This window comes from Acanthaster planci, linkage group LG12 (assembly GCF_054643075.1).
Source record: "Acanthaster planci isolate LZ-2023a linkage group LG12, COTS_SCS, whole genome shotgun sequence".
NCBI lineage: Eukaryota > Metazoa > Echinodermata > Asteroidea > Valvatida > Acanthasteridae > Acanthaster > Acanthaster planci.
The window spans coordinates 11366719-11377871 of NC_141788.1; the positions used below are offsets into that span (position 1 = coordinate 11366719).

The 11153-nt window shown below is 39.9% G+C and overlaps 2 protein-coding genes across 3 annotated transcripts in view; one reads left to right on the forward strand and one right to left on the reverse strand.

Annotated features, from left to right (window-relative positions):
- LOC110980165 (uncharacterized) overlaps positions 1-1491 on the reverse strand; it is a 59356-nt gene extending 57865 nt beyond the window's left edge. Inside the window, exon 1 of one of the 2 annotated variants that reach the window (XM_022236547.2) lies at positions 1351-1491. The gene's annotated coding sequence lies outside the window, so the exon portion shown is untranslated. The remainder of the gene's footprint in view (positions 1-1350) is intronic. The other variant, XM_022236548.2, reaches the window with a different exon arrangement.
- Positions 1413-10853, forward strand: alkbh7 (alkB homolog 7). The gene is made up of 4 exons (XM_022236552.2): positions 1413-1862; positions 8041-8214; positions 8976-9100; positions 9799-10853. Exons 1-4 carry the CDS (start codon positions 1413-1415, stop codon positions 9917-9919), a joined length of 870 nt encoding a protein of 289 aa, XP_022092244.2. The 3' UTR covers positions 9920-10853.
- Positions 10854-11153: the final 300 nt, after the last annotated feature.

The following is an 11153-nucleotide window of genomic DNA, read 5'->3' on the forward strand; positions in this document are numbered from 1 at the left end:
CCTTTTATTGTTTTATTCGTAACCCAAAATGTAATTAACAAGACTGAATTTGCAATTGACAGTGACAAGTTGAATTTTAGAGCAGCAGACGGATGGCCAGACTGTGTCGACTAAAAATCGCCATACGAGTAGGCCTAGAAAGAGATACATGTACTCCCTCTTTGAACTTGCTTGATGCATACTTTAAAAAAATTATGCTCAGCCTAATGCAGGTGCGGCCGACTTCACTTTGCCTCACATCAAGCAGCTGGAAACCTTTCATGTGAAGTATTTTGGAGACTTCAGTAATTATAAATGCCTTTCCATATTTATGTCAATGTTTTTGGGAGGTTAAAGTTTATGGTCATGCTGGAACTCCACCTGGTTATAAGGCGATGGATCCCATAACATGGTCTATTTCAAAAAGTTTACAAATCTGAAAGACTGAATATGTGATCATGATCATCGTTAGTGACCCTCACATCACAAAAATCTTCTTTTTTTTTAATTGTGCCTGCATGTTTGCACAAAACGTTCTCTGGGCCCTGAAAATATAGGCCTATTCGGTATAACTTTCAAATGGAACAACTCAACAAATATGAGTAAATCACTAGCGACAAAAATTTACCAAAGCCTTACTGGATAATGCTGGGACCCCCTATGCTTTTATTGAATTTTATGCACAAGTCCGCCCATTGACACATACAAAATTGCTGCAACCATGGCTGCGCCAGGATATCTGTGCGAACGCAACATTTCAGCTTCCCCCTTGCATGCAGGTGCTTTTCCTGTATTTACCGTGCTTGTACATGTAGGTTACCAACAAGCTTGCCCAAGATGTTTTGAATGCTCATCACATTGCGCGTGCCATGTGCGTGCGCGCACATCGGATTATGTTCGCACACTGTACGAACTAGAGAACGGCTGAGTGCAGTCTACAATAATAACAAGGATTAACATTAATTCCGAGCTAATTTTCCTGTTTTTGTCCTTTGTGGTGATGCATCAAATTTCTCACCCCACCAGCATGACCGGCTGTGGAGATAAGGACACATAGGATTTACAGGCGTGAAATTGGCATCTATACAAAACGCAGGAGTGTTGATTCGCCCGGTTTTGGACCCTTCATATCACTTCCTCAATAAACGTACAGTAGGAGTACGGTGACGGAGTCCAAGTCTAGGGGCTACAGTACACCGAGCGCGAGGGGTGAATTTGCCCATAAAAATTTAGTCGGGCGCCGCGCAGATCACGAATGTTAGGTAGTTTTGAATGCGGTCTGGCAATGCGTTATGTCTATGCCCCCTTGCACATTAACAGTGCATTGCAGTACGTAGACCTAAAGTACTTCGCAGTGACATTTCGGCTTACCGGTACGTGGTAAACACGATCCAAGTTACAGCCTAGAGTAGACAACTTGTGCTATTTGGACAATGAAAAACCTCCAGGGACTGCTGAGAAATGTTTCACTGTCCTTCAGGAAAGGTTCTTTGCCAAGTGCTTTATTTGTCATGTCTGCGCGTCTCAAGTCCTCCGCTGTCTTCCGCGGTCGTGTTGGATGGTGGATGCACGCCCTCTTTCGTCGATCTTCGTCATTATCATCCTTAGGTTTGAGTAGAAACCCAACATTTTTCTTTGAATCAGTGTCGGTGACCGGTTCTCTTAACCGACGATGCAGATTCACAGATAATGCATCAGTCTTGAAGCCTGGAAATCTTTCAGATTATGTTTGTGAAAGCAGTGACAATGAAACAGCAGAAGTTATTTACCAAAGCTTTAAGCTCTACGAAAACTTTGTGTCAAGGGCAGAAGAAAACTGCCTCTTGGAAGAAATCAACGATTATTTGGAAGACCTTGACTATGAATATGACCACTGGGATAATGTGAGTGTTGCACTGTAAAGTGCAGTCTTGACACTTGTGCAAATTTATTGTACTCCCTCCTGAGTTGATTATCCTTTGAATGGATTTTATCGAAAGGCAAATCAACTCAGGATGGAGAACAATAAATTTGTGCAAGTTTCAAGATTGGGCTGAAGTTAACTAGGCCTAGCTTTCACTCAAGGAATAGGCCTAGCCATACACTGTGTCCCCCTCAAAACAAAAAAAAAGAATGTATTGGTTTTCCCATGTTCAGATAAGATGTGAAACAATTTTTGAACTATATTTTGCCACCTTCTGGGCACTCATTTTTCTAAACAGTACACAGTAGAGGTGCACATCACAACTCGGGAACTGCCCCTGTATTCAGAGAAGTCCCTTTATTTGGGGACAAAACTAGTCTCCTGAAAGAGAGAATGTCTCGTTAAAAGGGGGCATTTTTTCCCAAGTGGGTACTTCAGGAACTGTAAGGTTTATACAAACCTGACAGCCATGTACAAACGCCCATAAACACTTTTGGCTGTTTTGATTGTGCCAACTTACCCTTCCTCCCAGCTATTGGTACAACCAAAGTTCATACACTCCACCTTGGTAGAGTTAGATGTCAGATGGGGAGGTTTATTCACCTTATATCCTCATTAAAATGGTGAAACTCATGAGCGTTTTGCCCATCCACACTACAGAAAATCAGCAGCACGCACTCTTAATAACTGTCAGCTGTGTGATAGCTTGACCTATCGCAACACAGCTCCTGTCTTTACCTATTGTCTTCCTGACCCATCCAAATGAAAGCTGAGCTATGATTGGTCATTGGAATGGAAGCAAATTGGGCCAATCACAGTGCACTTTCATCTGTGACAGGAAAACAAAAGACTCCTGCTTGTAATCTTAGAAGTAAACGGTAGAATTTTTAAACGATAGCCTTGGGTGTTTTCCTCTGCTGAATCCCATCAAGGCATCAAAATGATCCCCAATGCAATGCAAACCCCCGGTAAAACCCCTTGAAGCTCATGATGATATACATGTATATTTGTACATGTAGAAATATGTGTATGATAATATGTGAAAGAAGGAATTCCATGCTGGACTGTCACAATTGTCGATACGGGCGATTCACAACAGTGCACCTCCAAGAATTTGCAACCCATTGGCCAATCACAATGTGTGAAAATCGGTTGATCCTTTCCAAATAGGCGTTTGGTCGACAGATTTCTTGCATTATGATAGGCCAATGCATTGCAAACTCATGGAGGCACACAGACAAATTGTACTTTTTTATATTAAGGCTAATGAAAGTAGATTTATTGTGCCCGCATGTGATTTTGGTCCCACTTCAACAAATTTATTATAATTCATTATTTTTGAAAAAAAATGGTGAAACTGGACAAAAATCCCACTCCCAACTTTGAAAATCACGTTGCGGCAATCTCACTCATCAGAACATTAAAAAATATGGAGCCTGAATGCCAGTGGGTACCTTTTTAGCCTAGCAGGGCACCCAATAGTCATTAAAAGTCAAAACATGCCCCAACGGGCACCAAAAATACAAGCAATGTGTGAACCTTGTACTGTATGTCCAAATCCCCGTTCTTGCACCACGACTTGACCTCAGCAGAATCAGCAACCACACAGGCTGCAATCCAACATTCAAACAGCATCAGACCAGCGCACAATCAAGAGTGACGGAGCCACGGTTATAGGCATGTGAAAAAGGTAGGCCTATTATTTTTCCATTACAGAAAATAATAGTGAAAAAAAAATAATCTAAATTATTTTTTAAAAATGACAAGAAACAATAAATCAAATTTCATTAGCCTAAGGGCGCCACATACAGTACCAGTTACGCCAGTACCGTACATTACAGACGTATCATACCCTCTCCCCATCGTATTTACTTGCGCCGCCTCTTGCAAGATTCTCAAGATCTTGCAAAGTTCAGTGGAAGGATCATTTAACACACTACCCACAGAACTCATCCGCCGCACTCTCACATGGGCACGATTGAAGCACGGTGAACCACGTAGTTAGATCTGGGGGGCTATTGACACACCACCTCATAGGGGTGTGCATTTCCAGGTATTTTTGGAACCGGGTACCCGTTTTTTGCCAACATTGGGTAACCGGAAAAGAGATCACATAAAAACAAATGGCATTGCACGCGACCCCCGGTGGACCTTTTGCCCAAAACAGGGCTCTTTTTCGTACATAAGAAGCAAGCAATACGTTACTCTAAACGTTGGAGTTAATCTCTCCTGCCTTTTTTACCTGTGGGTGTATGAAACATAAAAACAAAATTTTAACGAGGAACATCCGCACAGACAACAGAGCTGCAAACCACCTACGCACCAGCTACCGCTCCAAGGAAATGTCCCGGGTGCTGTATGACCACGTACTCGTGGAATGCGCGTGCACAACTGGTGAACGCTGGTCGTGTCACGTGCCGACCAGATCAGTGCTACGTAGGTCTAAGTCACAGGGTTTTCACTTAGCTTCACTTTATTTCTACATATTGGGTGGAGAGGAGTCCCCAAAAAGCAGTGCTTGTCGAGTAAGGACCCCCACTTACATAACAACACATACAAATAGACATTACATTAGCGTACATATACATACAACATAAAAACAATAATTTGAAATAAACGATAAATACGGCCTGTAGCGCCTGTACGTCACGGATTAAAAGGCTTTTATGTGCAAAAATACCTCCGTAACTAGAACAATGCCCATACCACTACATGTATAGGCCTATCCACTTTGAAGTGAAGTGTATTTTGAAATGTCTGAAGCTACTGAAGCTAACCTGATTGCTAGCGCGGGCCCAATTTTAGTCCCCTTCAGGCAGTCCAATCGCTGACACTGCAGTGGCCATGTGACCGCAAAAGGAAAGGTCATGTGACCACACATAGGGAAGCCCAAGTGGAAAAAATAGGACTGTATTCAGCGCCTCCCATTGTAAACAAGACTAAGTGATACGAAAGTTTTGCCACACGAAAGTACCACGATAAAGTGGTTTATTTTAATATTGATTTTCTTTAGGATAACTCCATTTCCCCCGAGGTTCAAGTTGTCGAGATTTTAATGTATAAGTACTTCGACAAGTGACATTTGACTGGCTGACTGAATTATGACCTGTCAACATTTATCTTTTTTCGAATGAAAGAAACTTAGATTTGAAATGCTTTTGTGCATACAGAAAACATCCTTCCTGCTTTTTTGTTCAATTCCTCATCCTCAGTTCCACTGAATCTCTTTGGAACTTCATGTTACTTTAATTTAAAAGTAATTTGGAAAATGAAGTTTGAATAACTACGGCATATTTCTTGGTATCAAAACTGAACTGGTTCTCTGACCATTATTAGGTTTATGGAGCACATTCAGTGCTTTGGTTATCAGCTAATAATAAGAGGCCGATCAACTGCACGGTTTGTGCGTGATCACTAATTACCGCACGTGTGGAGTCTCAGTACCGCTGGTATATTACACAGCCCGCTCTTGCTTCGTCGTCAATCCCGACATAAAGTAATATTCATTCATATTGGTTTGTTTGTTTATTTTGGGTTTTTTGTTTTGACAGAATACTCTTAACTCAAACAGTAAACACTACCACTTCCGCACAAAAGTCATTTAGGCCGACAGGGTTTGAAAGTTACAAATACAGTCATGCAAGTGTACATCAACAGCGCTTCCACCTTAGTAGACAAAATTCCTTCAGTCTCTTGTTCATATTGGTTTGGTACAGTCATTTTCCTAGTTCCGGATCGCGAAATTATTCAGTAAAATTGCAGCTACAAAATTGTTAAATTCGAGTGAAATATGGTCAGAAGTCAACTTTGTGTTTTGGAGGTACCTCATCTTTTTTTTTCTCCAAAATCTAAACTTTTATAATTTGACTCACAGGATCGACGAAAGTGACAACGACATCTTTTTTAGTTCTGGATTGGTTTCGGATCCAGACAAAAACGAATAAAAGTAACCATGCGAAACATCCATTTTCAGCTAGAACCATCGTAAATAGTCGCTATTCTAATAAAGAATACCTTAATTTTGAAAAAAAAAATCAAAAATAAGAATTCCATTGAATAAAAAGGTAGAAATTGCGTAAAGTTTTGACTCGACTTTTCAACTATATAGCAAGCTATCACTGGTACCCTCCCCCGCTACACAGTTGACGCATCCATTACGCCATGTACATTTCTGCTGCACCCGTGTACGTGTAGTTGAGTTTGCAACGAATTTGCGTAGTAACGCCGCACAATCCGAAAGTAGGGGGGAACTTTCAGTTTTTGGTCATTATTTAAAACAAAATTCTAAAAGTCATTTTGATCAAGTATAAATTAGATGTAAAGTTAATATGAATGTCAATCAAAATTACATATTTGTCTCTGATGGGAAATTTTTGTTTATGACACTGAACACGGGTCAGAAGGCCACGAATATCCATCACTACACCACCAAATTTGATTTTCCATTTGTTTTAATTCTCTGTCATGTGAGTACTGAATCCTTTCCCTCACTAAAAATTACTTAAAGTCCCTTTTTTAAAAATATGTTTGTCTAATTGTGAACGACTCCAAAAAACTGTGATGATCCCATATGGAATTCTTTCCAAAAATTGAGTACAGCAGTTGTCAGGTTGTCCCACTCAAAAAACATGGATTTATTATATCCAGACTATAGAGCATCTGCCCCATTGGGACTCCCAACAATGGTACCGTAGTGGGGGTGGTTTCAACTGTGTACACTTACATTCATGTACTCGTGTGTATCCACGTATGAAGCTTCAGTTGGGCGGCGCTATACCATCTTTGGTCATTATACATTCAGGTCAGCAACACGTGCATGACATGCCAGGTCAACATAGTTTTGACAAATTCTGTCACGTATGAGTTTGCAAAAACCCAGGGAAGTTTGAGGAATTTTCTGCAGAAATTTGCTGACCATACCTGTAGTTGCACCACCCCAATTGGTTTACAGTCACTTGTCCCATTTTTAACTTTGCCCACTACCGCTTCTGCAAGTTCGTTCATTAATACTCTGCCCATTTACCACTTTGCCCAATTGTCACTTCGCCCATGCGCCACCTGGCCCATTTGCCATTTCGCCCACTTGCCACTTACCCTACACCTTTTGTCAATATTAACTAGATGACACGGAGGAAAAACAGAAAAACAATTCCCTAGCCCCTCCTGAATCTATCCAGAATGCCAGCAAAGATTAAATATCAAATAGGGATACTATTTTCAGATTTAAAGCCAGTGCCAAGCTTAAAGTGGGTGTGGCTCACATAGCGAGAACAGCATGGAACAGCTGGAAGCTAGCAACTCATGGAACATGAAGTGCATTTTGAATGTTGACAATCTGAAACTGACATGAAATGATTAAAAACTTTGGAGATATTTCAGTGAATTACATGTACAGACTGTAGTTCACAGAATTAGACTTGTCTTAATGTGTCAAGATATTTTGCATTTTTTATGAAACCTCACTGCACGCTGTTGTACCACTGCAAAACAATCCCACGTCCAGACTTCCGAGCGTTGTTGCAGAAACCATCTTATGTTTACATGCATATGTAGGTCTTGATATTTGAGCACTGTATCCCCAAATTGCAATAAACTGGTACACGTACATGTGTGTACATGGCTGAAGCGTCACACAGACAAAGCGGTAAATGGGCCGTGTGGCAAATGGACAACGTAGTTTTGGGTGATTTGGAGAATAGACTAAATGACTAATATTCCCCCTCCCCCATTGCAGCACCGTATACCGGTAGTTAGGACTACCCAACAGGACAGATATTGTATTTGGGGAACAACATAGATAATTATTCAACTGTCCTGCTACGGTTACATACATGTAAGTTGAACCTTCTGTTTAGGAGAGTTCACCATATGTACGCCTTGTTTCAGTCGGACGTGTTCTTCAGTGTTCAAAATTACAGTACCCATAGGTTATATTGTTTCTAAAACTCCCTTTTCTCCTGTCTGAACAAATTTCTCCTTGATTGTGTAATATAACAAGTCTGTTGCAAAAGGTGAGAAGATGCCTTTAGTTTATTCACCCTTTCTTATCAAAAAGTGAAAAACACTTCTTGTTTGTGGGGTTGGTGGTGTTGATGTTAAGCAAAGTACATGTAGTTTCACAACATGCAAGTATCTTTCTTATTCCCTGTTTTTGGTAGCAAATTCATGGTTACAGAGAAACTGAGAAATCACGATGGTCAACAAAGAGCCAGTTAATCCTGCAGCGGATCAGAGAAACTGCCTTTCCCAGTGGAGAGCAACAGTTACCATTGGTACATGTACTAGATCTGGCTAAAGATGGATACATCAAGCCACATGTAGATAGTGTGAAGGTAATTTGTGATATTTTTGTCGATAGAAGTTTTCATGCTAATAATTACATTACTGGGATTAAAGCAATTTGATTGAAGTTTTGATGCTACTGGTTGAAGTTGTTTTAATAATGATAACATTACTTGGAAAAATAGTTAGACTCGGTTAGACTTTTTACTACCTTTACCATTTGCATTCTTTCTCATAAATTACAATTTTACACACACAAATCTGGATTAAGGAAACAAATACATGCTTGGCCGGTCGTTCCCCTAGGACCTGCTCAAGAGTTTATAATATGCATGAGAAGCAGGCATTGTAGTGGGATCCATTCAGTCGCCATTGACTGTTTGAACAATCAAAACTGTTTAAACAATCCCAAATTTCCAACAATTTGTTCACCAATTTTACTTCAGTTTTACCAAGCACCCCTCTAGCAGTAATAATGATAATTGCGCTTAGCCCTCTGGCCAATGTTATGGTACATGCATGTACCTCCGCAAGCCATTGTTTTATCAACTGTTTAAGACTGGCCACAAGATGGTTTCTTGACAACTAGTAGCAATGGCTAAACTGTCTTGGGCATTTATCAATGAAGGTTTGATGAAAATCTGAGTAAAAAGTCAGTGGATTCTTTCAGTGTGTAACTAGAAAAAAGTTTGGAGTTGATTTCCACAGTCACATAGATGTAAAAGGTGTAGCTCTGCTTAACTGGTCTCTGTTTGTGTGTCTCCTTGTTTGTCTTTGACTGCGGCATTTTTTTGTGTGTGTAATTCTCCAGTTCTGTGGCTCCACCATTACTGGTTTGAGTTTGCTCTCTGCAGCCATCATGAAGCTGGCCAAAGAGGATAACCCAGAACACTGGGTCAATGTTATCCTAAAGCCTCGATCCCTCTATGTAATTAAGTAAGTAACAGGTTTTGGTTTTGGGCAGCAAGTGCTCTGGATTGAAGAGTTTCGTTGATTTTAATACTTCTGCAACTCCATACCATTTACGGATTAATTTGTGAGTCCCTTCAACACAGTCTTTTTTGTTCGGTTGCTGTGGCATATCCGGAGGTCCTCCCCTCCCACCATAACAGCACTATTCAGTATCTTGCTTTTTGTTGAGTAAATGACAGAGCAAGTAACTTTCTAAAAAATAACCTTCCTTTCATCCATGCTTACAGAACTGGATAAATACGCTTCTTTTCCTGACAAATATTCTTCAGCTTTTTTACCTCCCCAGGCAAAAAAAATGAATATGCTTCTGTGCCTTTGTTTCATTAAAGTGGTACGGACTGTGGATTATGGCTTTAAAGAAAGAAGACATTTCTACAGTGTGAGCGGGAGGAGAATTTTGTATTCTGTACCATTCATTTTTGCTAAGGCTTATTTTATAATTACAGATTTGCCGTCTCAGGGAACTTCCAGTCGGCATTGTTCATTTAATGTGACGAGTATTATTTTATGGTAGATTACTAGACACGCAAAAGAAATGTCTTATTAGTCCACTTTTTCCTGGTTTTCTTTCCACTCCCATTAAACATTATTGAAATTAGATCAATAATAAAGAACTAGATCAATTTTCACTATCATTCTTCTTTCTCATTAACAATTAACAGGGACAAGGCTCGCTATCAGTTCACCCATGAAATTCTGAAAGACAGCGAATCACTGTTCAGAGGTGAGAGGGTGGCACGAAGGCGCCGAATTTCCATTGTGTGCCGGAACGAACCTTGTTGATAAGTGTTACAAACAAATTTGACCCTTGTATGCATGACATGATTCTCATCCCAAATCTAGGACGTTATGGGTAAAATGAACAATATTCACAGCATATGTAAAGGTACATGTACAGTCCATCATTTGTCATTTGTACATTATATTCCTTTGTAGTAACAAATGTGTTCAAAATGTAAAGAAAGGAGCCTAACTATTAACCTGATATTTCAACTCTGTAAAGTCTGTACACTGCGTGACAAAAATATTCTAGGATCTTGATTTCAAATAAGGTGCAGAGTCATGCTTTGAAATTCACCCAACTTCAGCATGGGACACGTTCTCATTCAACCAAATGCAGCCATGTGATATCGTACACTGAACTAAAGAATTATAGTAACCGCATCCATGTGTGTGTCATGTCAACGATTCACCAAATTAAAAACTACTGACGACAGATTCTAAAAATGCGTCTTTAGATGTATCGTCGGAAAAAGCCTTGTTTTATTGTTTTCTTTGAAAATAGAGTTTCCAGAAATCTACAGGGAGTTAAGGAGGCCTACCATAACAATCTTTAAACCGAGTATGCTTTTCAACAATATTTTTGTCAGTTCCTTTTTGATAACTGCAATTGAAAATGATGACTGTATTTTTAATGATTGGTTATGCAGTTATTCACTCAGTGTAGAGTGAAGCAATGTGCTGTTCAGGTGTGTTTATCAGGGACTCATTTTGTACACGTTTAAGCCTCGTTCAAATGGTGACAATGCTTCACAATACCTTGAGCCAAGAATGTGGGAATACCCAACATTGTATGAAGGAATAGAAATGTTTGTGTAGGTCACAGCTCATTAATGAGAGGTCCTTTGGACTTTGCAGGTTATCTTGTCATAACAGGGACCTTGTATTATAGAATAAATGATTGGAATCTAAAAAAAATTCTTTCTTATAAGCAGAATTTTGTATTAACAGTACTCTTATGTGGTAAAGTTTCCTTTCTCACTGCTTCTCACCATCTGCGCCCTTCCTCTATGGTTATAGCTGTGTGAAGATGGACCATGACGAGTCTTGGAAACCGCAAACGGCCGGCAATACGTGTATTTTTATTGATAATTTTAAGTGTGACTCCGTACGAAAGCCCAATCGTGCCAATGAAGTATAAATTGTCAGCCTGACACTAATCTGTTTAGCGAATTACTAATCCGAAATAACGAATTACTATTTCAACGATGGATTTGCGCCGGGGAGATGTAAATTA

What these genes read in the sequence shown, in the direction of transcription:
- alkbh7 (XM_022236552.2), top strand. Translation starts at nt 1,413, where the DNA reads ATGAAAAACCTCCAGGGACTGCTGAGAAATGTTTCACTGTCCTTCAGG. An exon ending in CACATGTAGATAGTGTGAAG is followed by an intron (nt 8,215 to 8,975) that starts GTAATTTGTGAT and finishes GTAATTCTCCAG; the next exon opens with TTCTGTGGCTCCACCATTAC. An exon ending in CGATCCCTCTATGTAATTAA is followed by an intron (nt 9,101 to 9,798) that starts GTAAGTAACAGG and finishes AACAATTAACAG; the next exon opens with GGACAAGGCTCGCTATCAGT.